This window comes from Adiantum capillus-veneris, chromosome 4 (genome assembly GCF_014529385.1).
Source record: "Adiantum capillus-veneris isolate H3 chromosome 4, ASM1452938v2, whole genome shotgun sequence".
NCBI lineage: Eukaryota > Viridiplantae > Streptophyta > Polypodiopsida > Polypodiales > Pteridaceae > Adiantum > Adiantum capillus-veneris.
In genome coordinates, this window is record NC_140934.1 from 55,591,026 (window position 1) to 55,614,599 (window position 23,574).

The 23,574-nt window shown below is 46.7% G+C and overlaps 1 protein-coding gene across 2 annotated transcripts in view; it reads right to left on the reverse strand.

The window, feature by feature from the left end:
* Positions 1-4,998: 4,998 nt before the first annotated feature.
* The window catches only part of LOC147459202 (uncharacterized), a 62,656-nt gene continuing 44,080 nt past the window's right edge, over positions 4,999-23,574 (reverse strand). The window contains exons 9-10 of one of the 2 annotated variants that reach the window (XM_086509786.1): positions 5,358-5,460; positions 4,999-5,275 (exon numbers count right to left, since the gene is read on the reverse strand). In XM_086509786.1, coding sequence (XP_086365912.1) covers positions 5,179-5,275; positions 5,358-5,460 — 200 coding nt within the window. In that variant the 3' untranslated portion in view covers positions 4,999-5,178. Of the gene's footprint in view, positions 5,276-5,357; positions 5,461-5,529; positions 5,873-23,574 lie in introns of those variants that run through there. The other variant, XM_086509787.1, reaches the window with a different exon arrangement.

Here is a 23,574-nt window from a genome sequence, read left to right on the forward strand (position 1 = left end):
CTTAGAGGGCACATTAGGCGTCGATGTTTCAGGCGTTTGAGACAACGGAGGCGACAGATGCGTGATGCAGATTTGGGCATGACAGATGCTAGTGAGATTAGTACGGTGGTTATTGAGTATGCTTGTGACGGCGATGTCACATTTACATCTAGCTTGTCTTCAGACGATCTTATGTCTACGGATTGCATATCGGATTGCACATTGTCTTCACATTGGTTACTAGATTCAGATGCTACTTTCCATGTCACGTCTCATCGTGAGTGGTTTAGCACGTTTTCTAGTGGGAGACTTGGTTGTGTGCACATGGCTGATGGTGCTGTGTATGACATTGAGGGTGCAGGAGACGTATGTTTGTCCTTGCCCAGTGGTATGAGATTTACCCTGCGTCATGTGCGTTATGTGCCAGATCTGAGACGGGATTTGATCTCAGTCAGACAGTTATGGTATAGTGGATGTCGGGTATCGCTGCTTGAGCGATCTTTTGCGTTGCATTTGGGTTCGCTAGTGATTGAGAGAGGTGCCAAGAGTGGTACAGGTTACCCATTGCATGTGGATCACGGGAGAGACGGTGTTGTCTCTGTGATCATGCAGCCAGGTAGACAGCGAGAGAGCAAGCGAGTCTCTTTTGCTTGTGGGTTGCAAGATGCTTTGCATGGAGTGCAGAGTAGTGAACTTGTTGTGCACACAGTTGGGGCACGACTTGAGCAGTCACACAGAGAGGTGACAGAGTCAAACATGCATGCTTTGCTAGTGACTGAGCAAAGCAGAGAGTCAGCTGCACTGGGAGCATTTGCAGTTGGGGTTGTCAGTCGTTTGTTGACTGATGATGGCATAGTGCACGAGGGAGATATGTAGGTATTGCGTACATACTTGCAGTACGTGTGCGGTACGTATGGTGGTGTATGGACTTACACGAGAGCAGGACAACCGGATGCACACGATCACAGCCAGCCAGTGGGCATCGGTTGAGAGCGGTTTTCTCTCGCCTTTTGTAGTCTTTAGACTAGGTTCCCTTGCTTAAAGGCACAGTCGCCTTTAAGTGGGAGGTTGTTGGGGTATAGACGCCTGTGCCTTGCCCAGCCACCCAGAGTCTGGGCGCCCACTGACTTGTATACCTTATACATAGCATAAGTGTATAGGGGGCTGCTCACTCTTTGGAGTCTCCCCACCCACATCGTGTGTGTGTCTCCTTCTCTCTCTCTCACTCTCCGTCTGTGGTGCTCCCCGATCCCCTTCAATCTTATTTAGTGCTTTTGAGGGGGCATTAGCTTGGGGCCACATGCACTTTCCCATGCAAAAAGTATGTAGGCCACTATGACTATTCACCTTCCTTTTTCTCCTTGTTTCTTCTTTTCTCTCTTCTGTGTGTGTGTGTGTGTGTGTGTGGTGGGGGGGGGTGTTAACTCATTGAGGATAAGGGTATATGTACTCAAGCATTGGAGAATGCTTTATATGGTCATGCATTTATTGCACAAACAGATTATCAAGAACCAAAATGGCTTCAATCCATAACTTGTGCATATTAGAGTGATAGAAAATCACAATGACCTCAATTACTCTAAAGATTTGGTAGACTTATTGGATATGTGTTTGGTTATGCTAAAGCTGTGTTGCAAATGCATTGAGTATGCAGTGAAAATTTCTCTTTCTTGAGCGTAGCTCTCTTCTTTCCCATTAGAGGTGTTAGTTTTGATTACATGAAAAATAGGTATGCAAATATCAAATTTGAAAAGTATGGGTCATAAGAAGTGTTTGCACAAGGTCTATGTAATATGACATGCCTTATTGCACTACATCCTTGTGAAGATATGTGCATTCATTGCACAGATCTTGTGCAATAACTGCACCTTCTACAATATCTACACATGATCTGTGCAATTATGCCATGCCTAATGTTTTTCTTTTCATGTATAATTGGATATATGATGAAATATCGTAATGTATCCATTATGTATTGTACACATGACATACTTGTGAATAGATACTATGGAATTAGTGCAATATTGGAAAAAATTACACGATATTTTTGCAGGCCTAGCATAAGAAAGAATGTATTTAAATATGTAAAAAATGTACACTTTGTCAAAATATTAATGTTTCTTATGGAAAGGAGGTTCCCGGATATCTTTGCTAATTATTTGGGGTCTATTTAAAGACATATCTGTGGATTTTGTTACTAATTTAACTCCTACATTCATAAGAAACACAAGAGGCTTGAGTTAGTAATCTTTGAATGCTCATCCTTTGCAAGGCTAGAGTTACAACACAAGATGTTGCTAAATCATTCATTAAGCATTGGTGTCCTATGTATGCTCTACCTATGTGAATTGTATCAAATCATGATACATAGTTCATATCTTACATTTTCAAGCATGCTTTGTTTGAAATTTTTGGTGCACGATGTATTCTTTGAGTGCATATCATCCACGGTCAAACGATCAAATGAGATCTACAACCAGCTAGCTCTCATACGTTCTCAAAGAATATGTTCATGATCAATAATTTAAATGTTTTCTACTGAATGACACATTTTGTAGTGCTATTGGTCACACTCTTTACAAGGCTACATATGGTGGTCGTTTTCAATCATTGTTAACTAAGTACGTCTCTTAGTTGCATGAGGCTAGCTAGGCTTATGAGGAAATTCTTTGAGAGCATTAAGCTTTGGCTTACCAAGGCTTGAGAGTCTTATTCTAGCCAGAACTGACAAGATGTCTCATTTTGACTAGGTGTACTTGAGAATCATGAAGCGACATCTCAAGTAACTTAGTAAGAAATCTCGTGAACTCTCTTTTTGCATGTGTGATCTACTTTTCATCACCCAAAAAAAAATGTAAACGATGTATGGAATTACTATTGTCCTCTTCATGGATGTGTTCCATGTTTTGTGTTTAAAAGTGTCTCAGGGAGATGCTTTATCCAAGGCTACAGGTTGGTCACATATGTATAATAACAGCCATTGAACATGCGTACAAATCATTTTTGCAAGAGGGTTCTAACTCTCAGATACTTAACTTTATGGTCTTTGGACATGTAGATCCTTTGAACAAGGACATAAAATTTCCAAACTAAAATTCCTAGATTCTATACACATTGTATGGCTTTGGAAGTAGGCTTAGAATATCCCACATTGCACACGCGACTAGTATGCATGTGACATATCCTACTAGTGCGGAGCTACACGGCCGGGTAAGAGGCTATTAATTCTGGATAGTTGATGAGGGAGTTTACATTCACTCAAGCCAGTGTGCATGTGACATCCTCTACTACTTAACATGAGACATCATTGCCGAGCTACAAGACATCCTTGTAAGCGGCTAGCAAATTTGAATAGTTGATGAGGAACGTCCTCATTCACCCACGTAGATTCATGAGTGCCTCTATCCTTGAACTCCATGAAATATTGCCTTGCTTGCTTCCCGGTTTTTCTCCTCTCTTTCTGCACCCATGGCCAATGAAATTTGAGGTCGGGCTCCCACACTCGAAGCATGATGACTAGCAGCATTCTAGGCCTAAAAATTCCTACCTCAAATCTACTAGCGCTAATTTGGCCCCTTCTCTAGCATTTTCATTTCCATGTCTAACGCCCATTGATAGTACTTAGGTCTCTGTAACACACAAGCGCTCGGAAGGCCCGAATAGATTGTTTTGGGCACCTTGGCTATCACACATGACCGGATACATCAAAGCAATTGGTTAAGCGTGAAGCTCTATGCACGAAGTTCGGGATTCAAGATCCATTTTTAGCATTTGCGCCTTTTGACAAAATTGTGACCGCAAGTGAGGAAGGGGGTGGGGGGGACTCGACCGGACCTTTCCCTCAATGAACCATCTTTCGCCGACTCGATCTCAAACACGTCCTTCCGAATGTGTGTGTCATAGGCCTTACATCAACTATCACAACCCCCTTTCTACAGCATTTTGGCAACCCATCGCTCTCCTATTTGGCCCATCTCGATTCTCCATTGCTTTTAGAAGCGGCCTCTTGTTACCCATTCAATGACTCATATATAACATCTCTCCCTATCCATTGGAGCCAAATCTCCTGCATTTTTAGTCCTTTGTGCCCGCGTTTAATTCGCGTTTTTGCAACCTTCATCCCTTGAATCTCTCACATTAGAGGTGAAATTGAATCACAAGACCCCTTGGTGGCCATATCCAACCGAATCTCACCAATCCATCAAATTAGTCTGAGACATGGAGAGATCTTACTAATATATGCAATGTTACTACTCAATTACTCCAAGTGGAATACTTTTTGTACATAAAACTTTTGAAAATGAAGGATCTATAGTAATGGCTTCGAGCAAGCCTTCAACTCTCTCTTTAAACCTAATGGTTCTAACTTGTCACCCTATTCAGAACAAGAAGCTTTCTAGAGTCTTCATAGTTGGTTCAAGTTATTTGCAAGGATTGCCAAAAACAGTTTTCTAACCAAAGAAAATAAGGGCACACTTAAAACTCTTCCGAGTTTAGGTAAAAATATACGACATTTGTCAGTACTTTCACTAAAACTTGTAATATTTGCTGGTTTCAAGATCGGAACCTAGCTGAGATTTTGCAAATTTAGCCAGCTAAACATACATTAAACATCGGCTTTTTGCGGGGTACTCTAATCTTCAGTCTTAAGGAGCAAAGACATGGTAGCTTCAAGACCAACTCCTAACAAATTCTTGGATGACATACTTGAATTAGATTTGGGTCTCTCTGCATCAGCCAGCCTTCAAGGGCTTCCTTTAATTTCTTGGATTCATACAATCAAAAGCTTTGGGATAAGCTTTGCCCGTTTCTACCTTCAGATATTATATTTTGACTGATCAGCTTGAGATATGCACATTTGGACTACCTTTTCCACTCTAGAATTGCTGCATGGTTCTCAACATGAGGAGCTTATTGCTCATGCCCGAATTTTTCCTTTGAGAAAAGGAATACTCATTAGAAATCAGACAATTCAAACAGGTAACCGCATGGCAAAACACCTAGTTCAGGTCACCATGATTTTGTATTGAGGACTACACCTCAGTTGCAATCAACTTTTATTGCATTTTTTGTAATTTGCTTCACATATTTCCAGCAAAAGAGAGAGAGACTAGTGATTCTTTTGTTCATGGTGTTGCAAAGGTTTTGAATGGTGCAAATACTCATCAACATGTTCTTTGATAATATTGTCACGGTCTGCTATAGAGAACGTTCTCGGAAGATTCCGTCTATTGATTCTTGTGTTTTCGAAGTTTGTTGAATAAGGGGCTGGCACACCTCACATGCAAAAACAGTCCTGAAAAAAAGTGCAGAAAGGAAAAAACCGAGTTCAAAGCTTTCTCAATACGAAGTTATTTTTTTAAGACCATGTGTCTTACCTTTGGGCCAGCTTCCACCTCCGAACTTCCCCGTCACACCGCCGGCAGTATTTGTGACTGTAAATGTAATAATCATCTCCATTCCTCGAGGGAGAGGGCCTCACTGTTTATGCACATAATTGTTACAAAATGTGTGAACCATCAAAGGGTAGGCACTCATATACAGATCGTCCACAGCATAATGAAGCTCTAGATTTAATTGGTAATGTCAAGCATATGTCACAATGGGCCTACATAAAGTGATGCCTAATGATGGTCCTCTTACAAGAAATAGAAAGAACAAAAGCTTCCATCATGCAGCATTAATCAATCGATACAATTGCTACCAAGAGTTCCATGCTTCATTAAGGCCTTAAGTAGGCCAAAAATAGGGTCAGGTGCCTTGAAGGTCTAGGCCTATTTGCTTTGCCACAACTGGGTTCTTTTGAGATTAAGAAGATAAAAGGGTCCCGCTACCTAGAACTCACAACTAAATCTGTGAAGATAACCTGCATCACGATCTTCTCCACCAAAATCTGGGAAAATAATTACCCATCTGAAACTATAAAAAATTGTCACAAAACGGGAGCACACAATGAAAACAATTAACAAAAATATTGAATAAATGAGTTATTTGAGAAGCCACAAACACAGAGAGAAGAAGAGAATTTTTAACGTCATAGGAAACTATCCCAAGAGACCTTAAAGATCTATCCGACGAGGGGAGAGAGAGAGAGAGAAAGAAAGAAAGAAAGAAAGAAAGATTTTTAACGTCTATGTCAGGCCGAAATCGGCCTATGAGACAAATCAAATGTACATGGTGTGTATGTCATCCGTCTATCGGAAAGACAAATGAAACAAAAACTGATACAAAACTGAACTGAGTGTAGGTAGTGGGGTATCTGAGGAGGGATGGAGCTCTATCTCTAGGGGTATATGCATGTCTATATGCTCAAGGTAGTACAATCATGAGAATGCATCAAGCTATCTAGCTCCATCCTGTACTAATGGGGGGATGTAAGATGTGGTACATGGGCGGGTCTGGTGCCAAGGCTGCCCGGATGAAAGCTGTCGGGTTGGCCCTCATCCGGGCCACTCGCTCCTCAGTGGCACGGCGCTCCCGGGCTCGGATCTCCTCGATCTGTCGGTGGTGGGAGCTCGCGCCCCTGTAGCCTGTGACTCGTGGTCATCGTCTAGCTCGGCTCACCTCCGCCTGTGGGAGTGTCACTCCCCTCTGAGTGTCTGGTGGGGGAGGGGCGGTAATCCTCTGAAAGAAGTCTGTGAGCTGCGACTGTCTCCCCTCTGTCTGTGTAGCTGTGTGTGGCTGTAGTAGTGTGTCCCGATGGCTCTGTATCTCTAGTAAGAACCGTCCGAGCTGTCTCTGATCTCGAGAGTCCATGATCTCTCGGAGAGTGGGCTGTCCTCTGAATAGGGCCTCATACCTGCCTCTGATCTCAGTGTATGCTCTGCATCTACATACAAAGTGCTCCTCACTCTCCACCTCCTCTGTGCAGGCTCTGCAGACGCGCTCCTCCCTGGGAACACCAGTATGTCTCCCGATCTCAATCTCTAACCTGTGTGAAGCCACTCTCAGCTGACCAATCGCCACCCGTGAGCTATGTGGCATATATGTGTCCATGTAGCGTGGTCTCTGTATGAACCCCCCGGACAATATGGTGAGAAACTGGTCTCTGTAATCTGACATCCTCGTCCCCAAGCCAGGTGACTCCCAGACTCTCCTAGTGTATAGCTGCCACAGATCCTGTCTCAGTACCAAGTTCCTCTCACTGCGAGAGAGGTGAACATATGGTGAGTGGGGGTCGTACTGGAATGGTGGTAGGCTCTCCATGTCAAGACCGTGTCCCTCAAACCATGCTCTGACCTGTGAGTACCATGCTCTCTCATGCCCACTCTCTGATAGCTGTATAGCTGCCTCAAATGCTCTACGAGTAAGTCTGTCAGGAGGTAGCTCTCTCATCCTCTGGATGAAGCAGACTGTCTGGAATAGTGCCTCTACCACCATGGGTGGTGTGGCGAGCTCGGCTCTAATAATGTCATGTGGCACTGTCTTCTTGCTGCGGAGCAAGCGTGAGATCATACATACCTGTGGCCTCTCAAGCTGTGTCCACTGGTCAGCTGTCAATCCTGGTGCCCATACTGCCGCCGAGTACATCAAGGCCGGGGTGACTAAGGTGTCGAAAAGCCACCCCTTCGTGCGGGGTTCCTGAAAGTGTGCCTGGTGGCATCTCCGCTCTAGCATGGCCAGAGCTGCATATCCTCGGGTGAGCCTGTCAGCAGCAGCCTGCCTCATAGTGAAGGGTCCTGGTAGAGAGAGAGAGAGAGAGAGAGAGAGAGAGAGAGAGAGAGAGAGAGAGTCAAAACTCTTCTCTTATTGTTGGTGCTCTGTAATCACTTCCATCAAGTGATCAAAAGAAAGACGAAACTCACTCGATCTTTGCAAACTTGAATCATTTCAAAACTTCAACACGACTGAATTATTGAACAAAATCGGCAAGACAATGAAGGTTGAGAGAGAAGATAGTGGAGAGGGATGTCGATGGCCCTCAACCGCCACTGTCAACACCCCCACTCATGTATTTATTTATATTCAATAATTGGTATGAAGTTGAGAGCCAACTCTAAGAACCTGTGACTGTGTGAAAGTCATGCCTAGGAGCTGATTTTTATACTGGAGCCAGGCTCTCAATAGTAGAGGCCTTTAAAAACAAACTCTCTAAGGATTTTGCTGGATACATAGCTCATAGAGCAGGTTGTGGCGCTCTGGACAGAGAGTTTGGACACATAGGGGGACCCTGCTGCTAGAGTGGCCATTGGCCTTGTGGAGCTCAATCGTTTCTTCCTCCAAGAATTTGCAGCTCGCTTGGCTGCGACCAGGGAGGAGGAGAAGTGACTCCGATGGGGCATTGCCTCCTTGCAGCAGATGCAGGAGCATCACCCTGGTAGCCCTTGGATGGAGGAGCAGATGCAGCAGGCTCGATAGGAGCTGATCGCCATCGAGGAGCGGCGCCACGAGTTTTCCTTTCATCGTCAGGCATCTCAATGGACTCAGGTGGGCGACAAAGTTACTGGTGAGTCCTTTGAGATTGTGGGTCCTCGCCATGTGCACATCAGCGTTGGTCAGTTGAGGTCCAATGGGTCTGTTGCTACACAGCCGGAGGATGTGCGCGCAGTTGCTACTGACTGTTACCATGAGGCATTCAGTTGTGAGACATGAGGGGGGTGCAAAGCATGCGTCAGGATATTGTAGAGGCTATACCTGCACAGTGGCACACCCCTATGGGGTCCCAAGGCAAGAGGGTCCAGCCAGCCCGCTCTTTTGGGGACTGGCTGCAGTTTACAGTACTTCCTGAGGAGATCAAGAGCATTCAACTGCGAAACATGAGGGGGGTGAAGACCATGGGTCAAGATATTGTAGAGGTTATACCTGCAGAGTGTCACACCCATATGGAGCCGACAGCTCCCTGCCAGATGGGTTCTCATTTCAATAAGAGCTTGCTGGTTCCTGCATGTTCTTCGAGGTTCAGCGGGAAGGCCGCCTCCACAAAGCCACTGCAAAGGCACGAGAGGTGGCCGAGTCGCTTTTAGCGGATCAGAGTTTTGGGCATCAGTGGGAGGACTTGTCATAGACCACGACCTGTCAGATCTTGAGTCAGGACACTGATGGCTTTGGGCTTGGGAAAGCCGTCCTTCGGTGCGAGTACAGTGGAGCCCGTGGGAGTTGCATTGGCAGGATCCCTTTACAACCGATCACCCAAGGACCTCCTTCTTCCAATACATAGCTCGGTTGGGTCGCCACATACTAACACCGCAGAGAGAGGCTCGTCCTGCTGTAGCAATTTACTGGCAGGAGGAGGGTCTCACGTCCGAGTTCTTGGCAGGGTTTTGAGTATCTCCTGCAATCACCAGCTTGAGACCACCGTCACTGTTTGTGGGAATGTCCAATGGCACGACAGATTGGCTTCAGATTCTTCCGCAGATGTCTACACTCTCTACATCGTGCGAGTAGACTTGGGGTGCTGCAGCTTGGGCCACATTCACGGGCCCAGCACTTCGTTTTGAGATGGCTACAGTCACAGGATGATTGTGATACAATCCTGCTTGTGATACAGGAGGGCCGGCCTACACTCCAGCCTGCCACAGAGCTCCTCCCTCAGGAACGGAGGGGCGATAGAGAGTGGTGGTTGGAGCTCATCTACAGCCTTAGGCTGCCACAGAGCTCCTCCCTCAGGAACGGAGGGGCGATAGAGAGTGGTGGTTGGAGCTCATCTACAGCCTTACACTGAGGTTTATCTGGCGAGTCCGCTACTTCCGCTTCATCGAGGCTCGACCTATTCCTAACGGCGGAGACTCTTCGTGACAATTTGGCTGGAGCTGTTCCATACGCTTAGAAGCCATCTTGAGAGACTTCAGGGCAGCTCCAACCGCATGTGGGAGCGCCACGAGGCCTTCTTGCGACTTTGGTGCCTGGAGCCCTTCTTCACCATGGTTCATGGCGCGCCTAGATGGTGATACAGTCCACAAGTGTGGTTGTTTCCTCCTCCCATTTCCTGATTTAGCCATCATTTTACATATCTTGCATTTCACTGGGAGAGTCTCCCCACATGTTGATGTAGCCCTCTCTAGCAGGAGCAGATTGTAGCCCATTGGACAGTTTTCTTCACTAATGGAAGGATCTTTTTCTTGCCAACAAAAAAAAAAAAAAAACTCTCTAAAAACATACAACTCTAAGAGTAAGCTCCAAAAACAGTCAGCACATTTGGGGGGGGGGGTTAGGGTTTTTGTGTTGAGGTCATATGACATAAACGCGTCCCATCAATGCATTTGTTTGGCCAGTCACACTGACTCACTCTCCCTAGAAAGGCGATCCATGCCAATCTCTTTGTCAAAACCAAAATCCTCTATGCCATGATCAATGTCCTTATGTACTATATTTGCATTTGTAATCATACGCGTGGCATTTGGAACATCTTAGTGACCTTCACGTCTTGGACTAACTTGATAAGTTTTGCAAATCCCAGCTGAGGGGCCTAAAGCCTAGGAAAGAAGAAGAAAGAAGAAACCCCGGTTGGGATTTATTAATCCCAACCGCTGCCCCATCCTATCGCGTTGCCTCACCTGTCCAACCCGCACTTGTCACAAAGTGATGACGTGGCACGACCTAAAGGACAAACTCCAAACAGAGAGGGGCCAAGACCCTATGGAAAGATGCAGAGAAGTGCTACCAACTTGCAAAGCCCAGCTGAGAGACTTGAAAATAAAGACCAAGGATTTTCAAGTTGTTCGAACTTATGGGCTCCTTTCCGACAGGGCCTAAAGGGACACTAGAGGATTAAAATAAAGGAAGAACCCCCAAATCGCGTGGAGATGCTGACATAGCAGCGCTATACGGACGTTTTGCAAATCGCGTTGGCTGCTGCTGATGTGGCACCTGTACAGATTTGCGCGATTTGCGCTGGCAGCAAAGCACTAGCTTTTGGGACCCATATGCTTTCAGATTTTAAGCTTTTCATGTACATTGCTTTTGGAAGGCCAAGGGCCTATAAATAAAGTGCCAGGGCCTCAATCTCAGGCAAATACACTCGGGAGCATTGTTGAGATGAGGATCCTCGGACATTGTACTTTGTGAAGCATTAATAATAAAGAAATACCGAAAGGGGTGCCAATCTTTGGGGCCAATCTCTCTGAGCGCGGAACTACGCTGTGCCGTGTCGTCTCTCTCTCGGTTTTGTTCAGTCCTTTCAGTTTGCTCCTGACTTGGAGTGTCCAAGTCTGTTACAGTCGTATTAGAGCTCAATAGATTCTTCTTCTACGAAGGATCGAATCCCTTTACTCACAGAACACATGGATTCAGTCGATGAATGCCGCCAAGAGGAAAATGTGGCACCCGACCATTCCAGCTCGAGCGAGAACAATGAAGATTCAAACAGGCATTGTCCATCTTCTGAAGATTCGAAAGAGTACGGTCCATCTCCACCTATTGAGTATGAAAGGATGGAGGTGCAGCGGCAACAATAGGTTGAGGTTGACGCTTGTGCCCAACAGATGCGAAAGTACTCCAAGGATCCACAGTATGCGACATTTTTGGCCAAGCATCCGCTTGACAAGAGGCACCATCAGATCACCTCGGAAGTCAGCACTGAAGAAGCTGACTACGCAGCCCAAAGAGATAGTAGAGGATTGAAATAAAGCAAGAACCCCCAAATCGCGTGGAGATGCTGACGTGACAGCGTTGTACGAACGTTCCGCAAATCGCGCTCGCTGCTGAGGTGGGATAGTACGGATTTCCGGGATTTGCGCTTGCAGCAGAGCGCTAGCTTTTGGGACCCACATGCTTTTAGACTTGAAGATTTTCATGTACATTGCTTTTGGAAGGCCTAGGGCCTATAAATAAAGTGTCAGGGCCTCACTCTCAGGCAGATACGCTTGGGAGCAGTGCTGAGACGAGAACCCTCGTACATTGTACTTTGTGAAGCATTGATAAGAAAGAAATACCAAAAGGGGCCATCGGACATTGTACTTTGTGAAGCATTGATAATAAAGAAATACCGAAAGGGGCCCTCGGACAATCTCTTTGGGCGCGGAACTATGTCCTGCCGTGTCATCTCTCTCTTAGCTTTGTTCAGTTCTTTCAGTTTGCTCCTATGTGTTGTGGTAGATTCTCGACTTGGAGTGTCCAAGTTTGTTACAGCACCCCTGCCGTTGTCCCCCCCCCAACCCTTGCCTCACATTGACCAGCCCCGCCCTGAAACCTTTCAATCCTCTAGCCACCAGCCCCTCCTCCCTCGCGCGTTGCCTGTGGCCTACCTTCAGCTTATCAGTGGCCTTCATCATTGCCCTCGCAATTCCTCTTTCTAGGAGACATAGAATGGCGGCCCTTGCTCCATCGCAGAGGGACTCTATTGAAGCCCCTTCCTCCGACACCACGGAATCGACCCTTTGACTTGCTCTTTCACCAGAAGAGCAAGCGAGCTTCATGGCCGAGGTAGAACGACTTCAAGCCACCTCCGTCATTTGCAAGATTGTTGGCACACTGTCCCGCAGAGGCGAGGTTCCAAACTTGCTCCGAGCCCAACTCCTCACTGAAGTGGGCAAGCTTACTGATGTGCGAATTCTCGGGAGAGGCTACTACCGGTAGAGTTTGAGTCTCTTGAGATGGCAGCCAAAGTGAACTCAATGAGCTTGCTAGGCATTCGTGCGACTCGAGCTTACAATGGCACCATGGCTTCTACCCGACTAGAGATGTGCTTGAAAAGGCAGATCTCCCTATATGAGTATGCTTTCGAGGACGGAGGCGGGAGTATCTTCCCTTACTTTCTATGATTGGCTCCATGATTCGGACGGTCTTGGAGACCCCACGCACTTTAGCATCAGTTGTGGCCAAAAGGCCGCAGTGTTACCCACTGTGAGGGTTCTTGTTCAGGATACACTCTCTCCCAAAGATGGTTTTGTTGCCTTGGGTGAAGTGGTTCGATCAGACACAGTACGGAGTATTCGGGCCTCTCCAACAAGTGCTTCATTTGCAAACAGAAGGGCCACCTTGCAAGGGTCTCTACACACAAGAGAGCTCGCCACAGCTCCACAGCCACAAGGCCCCTTATCGAGTTCCGAGGTCCCCCAAACCGGCGCTTTGAAGATCCCTGGAGATTAAGCTTCAGCAACGGCAGATGACCACATTGAGGAGGGATGGCACCAGGTTGGGGCTGCCGTCTCTAGGGCAGGCTCCTCGCCCACCCATCCTACTATTCCTCTCAGGACCCTCCCCCTCCACATCTTTTGTGGAGGAGGATCCCCCCCCCCCCTCCTTTTTTTCTCCTTCAACTGCTTTTGAGCACACTCTTGCTGCACCTCATTCCTTGGGCAGCTCTTTTGTTGTGAGTAGGCTGGTTCGGCCTTTGGGGCTATTCCAAGGGGCCTCTCCAATTTCGGGATCAGCAGACAATGGGACGTCTTCAGCTACACCTTCATTCGGTTTCTTGGGGACCCCCATGCTGACTCAGCGGCGGCTTGCTTTCGGGTTCATGTCCTCTTTCTTGCGGCACATGGTACGAATGCTTTAGACTCTGCAATGGGATACTCTTTTACACTTTGTGGTTGAGACGAGCAGGATTGGACCTTGGATTCGTCACTTGAATGGCTTCGGACTCAGGCCCTTGAGTTTTCTCATCACATGGGGGACCTCGGGATCGAGGATTTGGTACAGATTTTGTGGCCGTTGGGTGAGGCTGTAGACACATTACTATTCACTTTTTTATAGATGTGCAGCTCCCCCTTGCTATGTTTATACTCATGAGGACTCTTCGGTAGAGGATGTGGCTCAAAGGACTGCACGGGCATCTTGAGCATGGGTGAGACATGTGATGCAGACTCGTTTATCTCGAGGTCGATCGGATGCGGATTACTCGAAGATTGCTCATCTGGCTACTGTAGAAGCATCGGTTTTCTCTCATTGGCCCCATGAAGATTGTCTCACGGAATATCCAAGGCCTTCGAGGACCACAAGTTGTGTGCCATCGGGGTCATTTGACACGGGAGCTCCAAAGATGCCTTATGGGTGGTCCTATTGATATTCTTATGTTGCAGGAGCATCATCTGTGTGTATGAGACATTTTTGCCAGTTGCTTTTGGTCTGGCGGCATTCAGGGAGGTGAATGTATGACTATTGCGGACTCATGTGTGGGTTTCTTGAACATTTATGCGCCCAACCATGCGAGTGCATGGGCTGAGTTTTGGTCACATACTGTGGAGTCCTTGCCTCATGCAGAGCAGTGGGGGATTGGGGGGACTTCAACATGTTGGAGGACCCCTCGGATAGGATTGGAGGCAGCCATGCTACTGTTCACGAGGCTGAATTGGCTGCTTAGGAGCGCCTATGTATGACTGAGCCGTGAGGATCTCAGATGTATGGCAGCTTGCAAGCTTTGTACCGCCCTCAGATAGCCTCTCTTTCTCTCGGTCTGACCATCGAGTAGAGGGCGTGAATCTATCTAGGATAGATCATTTCTGTGCTAGTGACCACTTTTGTGACAATGGCAGTATCTTAGCAGGAACTGCTTTTTCTGATCATGGCCAGTGATTCTTACTGTGTCAGATAGACAGAGGAGTAGCAGTGTCATGCTACGCATCTCTCTGGACTACTTTTTTCGATCATGGCCAGTGATTCTTACTGTGTCAGATAGCCAGAGGAGTGGCAGTGTCATGCTACGCATCCCAGAGAAAATTTTGTTGGATATTGAGCTCAAGGAGCAGGTTGTGGCCCTATGGACACAGAGTTTGGACTCGGAGAGGGACCTTGCTGCTAGAGCGGCCATTGGCCTTGTGGAGCTTAGTCGTTTCTTCCTCCATGAGTCTGCAGCTTGCTTGGCTATGACCAGGGAGGAGGAGAAGCAGCTCCGACGGGGCATTGCCTCCTTACAACGGATACAGGAGCGCCACCCAAGTAGCCCTTGGATGAAGGAGCAGATGCAGCAGGCTCGACAGGAGTTGAGATCACCGTCGAGGAGCGACGCAACTAGTTTTCCTTTCATCATCAAGCAACGCAGTGGACTAAGGTTGGCGATAGAATTACTGGTGAGTTCTTTAAGATTAGGGTCCTCGTTATGCGCACACCAATGCTGGTAGCTTAGGAGGCCTCATGGATCCGTTGCTACAGAGCCTGAGGATATGCATGTAGTCGCTACTATTGACTTTTAACATGAGCCTCTTAGCCGACAAAGCGGTGAGATGAATGCAAAGAGCAGGTGTGGACACAGCTGCCTCGTTTAGTCACTGAGAAGATGCCCAAGAGGCTTGAGCACCCACTCCAACCTAGGAGCTACAAGAGGCCCTTAGGGAACTCCCCAAGGGTAGTTGCCTAGGGGAGGATGGCTTGACTCCCAGTTTCTTCTTGGAGTACTGGGAGGTGCTTGGTCAAGACTCTATACCAGCACATTTTGCACATTTTTCACACTGGGGAGATGCCTGACAATATGAGTGAGGGATCGACCTACCTTATCCCCAAGAAGGTAGGCTCCTTGGACGAGATTCCACAGTGGCGACCCATCACCAGCCTACAAAATCCTACAAAATCTTAACAAAGGCTCTAAGTTTGAGAATTCAGCTGCTACTTGAGAGCATTATACATGAGACCCAGACGGGTTATGTCAAGGACCACAGCATCCTTGACAACATTTTTAGGTGACTACCCTTGCATGTCTTCGAGGAGAGGATCTTGTGATACTCCTCGATTTTGAGAAGACGTACGACAGAGTTGACTGGGGCTTCCTTAAGGGCACTATGCGTCGGATGGGGTTTTCAGATGCATGGATTAGAAGAGTGTCAACTCTCTACAGGCGTGCGCACAGTCAAGTGTTGTTGACAGGGGGAAGAGGGGAACGCTTTATGCTCACATGCTCGGTTCGAAATGGCTGCCCTCTTAACAACCTTCCTGTTCCTCTTTTATGCTGAGGCGATGAACAGGTTTTTGACCTCACAGGAGGTTGGTTTGCGTGGATTGCAGTTGCCTATTTGGGGAGAGGAGCTTCTGGATGCTAAGTTTGTTGATGACTCAGGCATGTTTTTGGAAGGTCGTGAGGCCAACTTGCACAGGTGTGAGCAATCTCTTGAGGTGTTCTGTTGTGCATCAGGAGCATCGATCAACTAGCGGAAGACAATGGCTTTCTGGGTTGGTAGTGCTCCCATGCCCGATTGGTCGCCTGGAGAGGGCTTTAGGTGGATTTTTCTAGGGACACTAGTACGTTACGTGGGCTGCCTAGTTGGTTTGGATCTATCACCAGAGCAACAGATTGCTCCTCTCCTCCTTTCCATCAAGAGGAAATTGCTCCATTGAGCTCAACGGCCAACAAGGCCTTCTCTAGCTAGCAGGGTTGTGATGGCCAACCAGGTGATGTTGGCTACTATGTGGTAAATCACATCTTGCTAGATTTTCTCCAGCACTCGAATCAGCAAGCTGGTGTCACAAAGTGATGATGTGGCGTGCCCAACTAGAAGAGAAACAGCCGAGTGGACAAAAGAAACTGAATCCAAGACAACTTAGAAGAAGTTGTGGCTGAGTGGGCTAAAAAGGGGTTAGGAATTCCACCAACTTAAAGAACTTGTGGAGCACCAGCCGAAGGGCCTAAAACCCTAAAAATTGAAGGCCTTAACACTGAGGCTGATTTTCGTAAAACGTGCTGGCTATGCCACGTGGCAGGCTGTACGGATTTTCGCTCTGTTTTGGACAGCTTTTCACGTCGCTTTTGAGAGTAGAAGCTTTTGGGCTCAGTCCTTCTGAACCTCATACTTTTGGGCACCCCATGTAAGTTTATACGTACCTAGAGGGTAAGAGCATTTGGATGCAGAGTCTCGGAGAGAGTTAGACCCCTTGGGAGTTGTACTTTGCAAGCATAATAGTAAAGAAATATCGGAAGGGGCATCAATCTTTGGGGCCAATGCGCCTTGGCTTGGACCGCCCTACCGTGTAGACTCTCTCTCTCTCTCTCTCTCTCTCTCTCTCTCTCTCTCTCTCTCTCATAACAGGTCTTCAGTTCAACTCTCGTCGGATAGATCTTTGAGGTCCCTTGGGATAGTTTCCTACGATGTTAAAATCCTCTTCTTCTTCTTCTTCTCTCTCTCTCTCTCTCTCTCTCTCTCTCTCTCTCTCTCTCTCTCTCTCTCTCTCTCTCTCTCTCTCTCTTCAAGTTCGTGTGTTGCTATTGATTTCTCGCTCAAAGTGTCCAAGCCTATAATAGTGGTATCAAAGCTTAGAAAGATTTCTTTTTACGAAGGATTCGATCCCTTCTTTAGTACACATGGGTCTCGCAGAGAATCTGATAGAGACAACACCTCTCTATGGGGAGATGAAGAAAAGTGGAAACCCAGTGTGGGAACTGAAGAAACCAACGGAAACTATCCATGAACAGGTGGCTAGGACGCCAATTCCTCAGGTTATACCAGTTCACCCAACCACGTTTGAGCGTCGCACCCAATCATCTTCCTTCAATTGCAAGTCGCGTCGATGTTTATGAGCTGCCTTTTTATGCCATGCTTGAGACTTCTCAAGAGCCTCGCAAACCTTGGCAAAAGCAGTGTCCAAATCTCTCGTATACTGAAGTGTTTGGTCTGAATGGACAAGGAACTACTCTCCAGGCTATGCATCAAGTATTTCCACCACCTACGGTACATCCTAGGTATTTTGGAGGTGGATCTGTGTTTCAAAAGCATGGCTGATTATGTGCCTAGAAATCAGTAGTACATGCCCAGAACAGTGTTTGGGGGTACGCAAGGCATGACGCCAAACCCCGTGTATGGTAATAGCAGCTTACAGCAGGGGTTTCAGCGTATTGAGTGCCAGTTTGGGGTGCCACATGGCACAGGGCAATTTTGGTATGGCTGGTTTTTCCAATCAGCAAGCAAATATGGCACTAGAAAGCCAAAATGTTAATGGCCAAGGAGCACAGATGATCCCAACCAATGTACCCATGTTAAAAACACTTCCTTATGACAACTTGACAGTGCTTGACAAGCCAAAACCATACAAAGAAGATGGTGCAACTGTGAAGTTTGACACTTTCAGTGGTTTTGTCACGAGGCTGTGGCAACCACTAACCTTAGTTGTTGGTTTCTTTCCCTTGATTTTTCTTTAATTTTTGGGACTGTCTGTTTGAAGCCACAAATGGCCGGATACTATGTAGCCAATGTGAAACGGCCGATGACCGAGAGTTTCACCCGCAGTCAGGAAGGGCAGGTCGCTACGAGATGGTCGGGCGAGTCGGCACTAGAATCCAAGAAGTAAAAGGGTGTCTAGGCTCAGTCATTTAGGCCCCACGCTACACTTTATAAGTTGGTGGGTACTAGGAATTTAAACCAAAAGAGGCTAAGTGGACACATGACAGTGCCAGATAAATTTACCAGATCTGCATGAACAGGGGGGCGCCCAAATTGAGACAAGGGCTGATTTGACTTCATTGAACTACTGTGTGTGAGATAGTAGGTGCAGGTGATCACAGCTTTAATGGAAAGCTTGCCTTCTCCCTTGTGTATGTAGCGCGATGATTCCGCTATCGTGCACACCTCCCCCCCCTTTGAATACAGGATCGTAATGCCCTGCTCGAGGGCTTTCCATCTGTATATACATTTGTGTGGACTCATGCGCGTATGCCGAGGCAAGAGCCTCTTGTCCAGGTACTGGATTAGCTAATTGCTAATCCCCTGCAGGTACAGGTGAATTCAGAGAGATTTCACGCGAGAAATCTCATCCGATTTAAAGGGCAAGTAGTCCTACAGGTGCAGGAGTACGAGGACTTGCTACAGATGCGACCGGCACGCGAAACGGAGCCCAAAACAGTGAAATATATCCTGTTGTGTATTTTTGCACGCTTTGGGTTTTGACTCTAATTGATCCATAATACCTCCGAGAGCTTCGGGGAAGTGATGGGATCACTGTACAGATGATCGGGCGCATTTTCACGGCAGAGAATTCAGCATGCTGCAAATTCTTGCCAGGTTTGGAAAAGTGTCCGTATGCACAGGGAAAGTCACCTTTGGCATGGGGATTTTGTCTGTGAAGCCTCCTACTGCGGTTATGCTGCCGAAATCGGGCTAGAATAGGCCATTTTCAGCCCGGTAAAAGCGGAACATCTCGTAGGAACTTGCAGGTTTTCTCCCAAGTTTTATAAGAATAAAGAAATATCAAAAGGGGCGCCAGTCTTTGGGGCCTATAGGGTGTAGTCTTTGGGGCCTACAGGGTGTCGTTGTCTGCTTGGGAGCCCTCTAGCTACCAAGCCGTGGTTTGTGAATTCCAGTCACATGTTTATTCGAGAAGTTTTCCTCTGTGTCATAAAGTCAAGTAAAGATTCAGGTGAAAGCTAAAGTCTACCACCCTAAGGGCGGTTTCAGGTTTTGAAGAAAAGACAAAGGCTCTTACCTTCCTCCAACAATTTGATACTCCTTATGCCGGGGGGGGGGTTTACAGAGGCTTCGAAGGTTCAGAGAGCTGCCACTTTCTTAAAAGGAAATGCGGGTTCATGGTGGACGACCTTATTGATGTAAGGACAGGCACCCGCCACATGGGCTTATTTCAATCAGATGTTTGCACTTGCATGGCTGTCAAATGAGTTTAAAGTTGATTTCATGACAGATTGGCACCAACTCAATGCGGCTATCTGCAAAAGCTTAGAGTAGTACAATCGGAAGTTTTGTAAAGCACTGCTTTCTGTAACTTCCTACAGATTTGTGCTATTGACAGAGCAGATAGAGAAGTATTGTTGTGGGTTGCCTAAAGGGCTTAGGAATTATTGTACAAAGAACAGAGTGGCCACCTTTACTCAGCTAATGGAGGTTGCCAACACTGATCATGCCTTGTTGAAAGGAGAAGACAGTGGATTCTAGGCAACATGAAAGGGGGTCAGTCAAGGAAAAATTCAGCAAAGAAACCCTTTGCAAAAGCAACTCCTGAAGCTTCCCAAGGTTCATGAAAACCGGAGAAAGCTAAGGACTCAGCCAAGACGTCTGGAGGACGGGCCAAGAAACAGAAGAAGCCTTTTAAGCGCAAGTCTTTCAAGGAAAATCAGGCTTTATTAGCAAGCAGCCTGGTCTCTTTGCTGCGGATTGTCCAAACAAGAAGAGGCTAGCTCACTTAGAGGACAAAGAGGACAAGAAAGAAAAGAAGCCCAGACCCACGGCCGGTTTATTGCCAGATATGGTGGGCGATAGGTCAAACTCTGATGCCAGTGAGCTATGCAGAGCGTGGGTTAAAGTCAGGGATCAAGCAGCATGTATTTTCTTTGATCCAATGCGAAGGCAAACTTTATCTCACCAGAGTTGGCTATCAAGTTGGGCATTAAAGCTGAAGAAATAGGGTACACAATTTGAGGCATGTTTGGCATGTCCTCGCCATTTAGAGTGTGTAACTCCGATCATTGGAAAGCTGCATTTGCATATTCAGTCGTATGTGGACAGGGAAGAATTTTATATCATGCCTTTAGAAGGGTGCAATGCTTTGTTGGAAATCCCATGGATATTCCGTGTACATGGAATGTTGGATGTCTTCAGCAAAAAGGTAACCCTGCGGCACAAGGGCAAAATTCACATCTTGGATGTAAAGTTGAAAGGAGAGTCTGTCCATATTGTATCAGCTTTGGCTATCACTATAATTAAAAATAATCTTTTTGCGTACTTGATTTTTGTGCGTGATGTTTCGGATATAGGTCAAGATTTTTTGCGAGAGTTTAGTGACTGTTTCTTTGATTCATTACCGTCTCAGTTACCGCTGGAGAGGCCTGAGGATCATGCAATAGACTTGGTACCAGGTTGTAGCCCACCAAATAGACCCTCCTATAGGGTTGGTGTGGCTCAACATCAACACTACCAACTGTGCTATGATGGTCCACTGAGGGTCCCCATATCTCCACTCCGTATAGCATGGCAGAAGTGACTAGAGTGTGGAAGAGCAAGAGCTTCGTTCGAGATTCTTGGAACTGAACTTGCGAACACGTCCTCTCCAGTCTCCCTAATGTTGCGTAAGCTTTGGTCAATCTGCTGAGAGAGAGAGAGAGAGAGAGAGAGAGAGAGAGAGAGAGAGAGAGAGAGAGAGAGAGAGAGAGAGAGAGAGAGAGAGATGAAATGATATATTAACTTCTTCAAAAGGCCAAAAAGACCTATGAGACAAAAGAGTTTACAAATGGTAAATCTGATACAATGTCTGTGTACAAGACTGAAAACTAAAAATTGAAAAACTGAAACTAAACTGAGCTAAAGTGAAATGGAACGAAATGAAATGGGACGAAATAGAATGAAATGAAAGGCTGAGATGCTAGAATCAAGTTCCTATCCTATGCTACCCAGCATCGGTCATTGGCGGAGCTCATCAATGTCCTCAAGAGTACTCTAATTGGGCGCCAAAACAGTCCGGACCCTCTGATGCAGCTTCCTACGATGTCTCGATGACCGTGGCAGTCGTGGGCATCTGGATCTCCCAAGCTCAGTGGCCCTATCAATCACTATACCTCTAGTACAAGTAGAATCCGAAGTCTGCTGTGATGCGTGCTCATTTGAATGTCGTGCATGTAGTCTGAAAAAATCAGTGATCTCCCTCTGTGAGTGTCTCCTACTGTCTGGAATCCTCAAGAGGCTCTCCCTATGTCTGCACAGCTCCAATAAAAATATCCCAAGGCATCTTTGATCTTGATATTTCATAACTTTGGCCATTGGTCCAAAACCCTCTCTGAATAGGCAGTGGAAACGGCCTCGTATCTCATAGTAAACTGGCAGTGACAGATGTGATGTAACTCTGCCTTTGGCGCTATATGGCATAGCTGACAAATCCTAGCCTCTCCTGGTAATCCTCTAAATCTACCAGCCTCAATCTCTAATTGATGTGATGATGTGCGCATCTGTCCAAAAGCACATCGTAATCCATGGGATAGATGAGTGTCCATGTAGGCGGGTATGATCACAAAACCATCATCTATAAGCTCAAGGAGATGCTCTCTATAGAAATCCACCTTCGTGCCAAGCACACGCATAGGCTGTATCCATGTCCTCCTAGTGTCTAATTGAATCAAGTCCTATCGGATGAGCTGAGTGATCTCAGTCCGTGTGAGGGGACAAAGAGGGTGCGTCCAGCGAATACTGGAAAGGGGGTAATCTATCCATGTCAAGACCATGCAACTTGAACCAAGCTGTCATCTGTGCATACCAAGAAGAGATGTCTCCCTGTGAGGCAAGCTATTGAGAAGACTCCAAAGATAGATGGACATATCTGTCTCTAGGGAGATCCCAGATACTGTGCATGAAAGAAACGGATCTGGTGAGTGCCTCGATGATCAGTGGTGGAGCAGCGAGATAATCTCATGTGGTACAAAGGGCTTGGCCCTAATCATCTGAGAAATCATAGAGACTAGAGCCCTCTCCATGCACTTCCATCCATCAGTATTGCCAGCCCGGCTATGGCGGTCCACTGATGGCCCCCACATCTGCACCCCATAAAGCATAGCTGATGTGACCAAAGTGTCGAAAAGCCATAGTTTCGTTCGAGGTTCCTGAAAATGAACCTGCGAACACATCCTCTCCATCTTCCCTAAAGACGCATACGCTCTCGTTAGCCTGTCTTTGCTGCTCTCCTCAAAGAAAACACTGGGCACTAAAGACCACACCAAGGTAAGTGTATGCATTTTTATACTCCACCGTCTCCTGACCATATGTAAAGGTAGGTGCAGATCGCCTGACCCACTGTGGTGTGGTGTTGAACACCATAACCTTGGTCTTGCCAAGGTTCACCGATAAGCCACTATCACTAGCAAACGTGTGCAATGTATCCAAAGGTCGCTACATTACCTATGGTGAATCTGAGATCAACACAATACCATCTGCATATAGTAACAATGAGATCCAGGTCCCTGCTAACTGTGCTCCTCTATCGCCTCTCTTCTCAATGCAATATGAAACCTCATCCACGTAAATACCAAATAAAGTAGGGGAAATTGGACAACTTTGTTTCACCCCAATAGTGGAGTGAAAAAGCTCAGACACCCCCTTGGGAGTGCGGACCTAACCCACAACTGTTTTGTACAGGGCCATGATGCCCCAAATCAGCTCTGTGGGTACACCCATCTCCTGTAGCCTGCGCATCAGTCGAGGTCTAGGGACTGTGTCAAATGCTTTGCAGAAGTCCACAAAAGTATAGCAGGATTCTACCATGTGATCTGCCCTCCTCAATAATAGCTCTGAGTGTCAATATGTGATCAAGAGTGGAAAAACGTCTCTTGGAACCTGCCTGTTCTGATGCTCGTATGCTTGCTCTCTCTGCCCATCTACTCAATTGCTGCTCAAGAATAGATGCATATAACATGGCGAGTGTGTGCCCAATCATAATGGAGCAATAGTTCCCATTGGATCTCCTGCCTTGAAAATAGGCACAACAATCGACATACTCCAAGTATCAGGAAAACGCTCACACATGGCTCTATTAAACATCGATGCAAGAAATTATGCAAGCATATCTCGGGAATGTATAAAGTGATCCACCACCAATCCATCATGATCATATGCTCTTCTAGTCCTCATCCTATCAATAGCTTACTTCGCCATCTCAGCGGTAAAGAAAATGCATGTCTCTGGACATGGCATCGAGGGGTCAGGTAGAGGCGGTTGTCCTGGAACTGTGCTGCATACTCACCCAAGTCTCAGTGGATGTGATAGCCGGTGGAGGGGAGTGCTCATGAAAGAATCTCCATGCCTCACC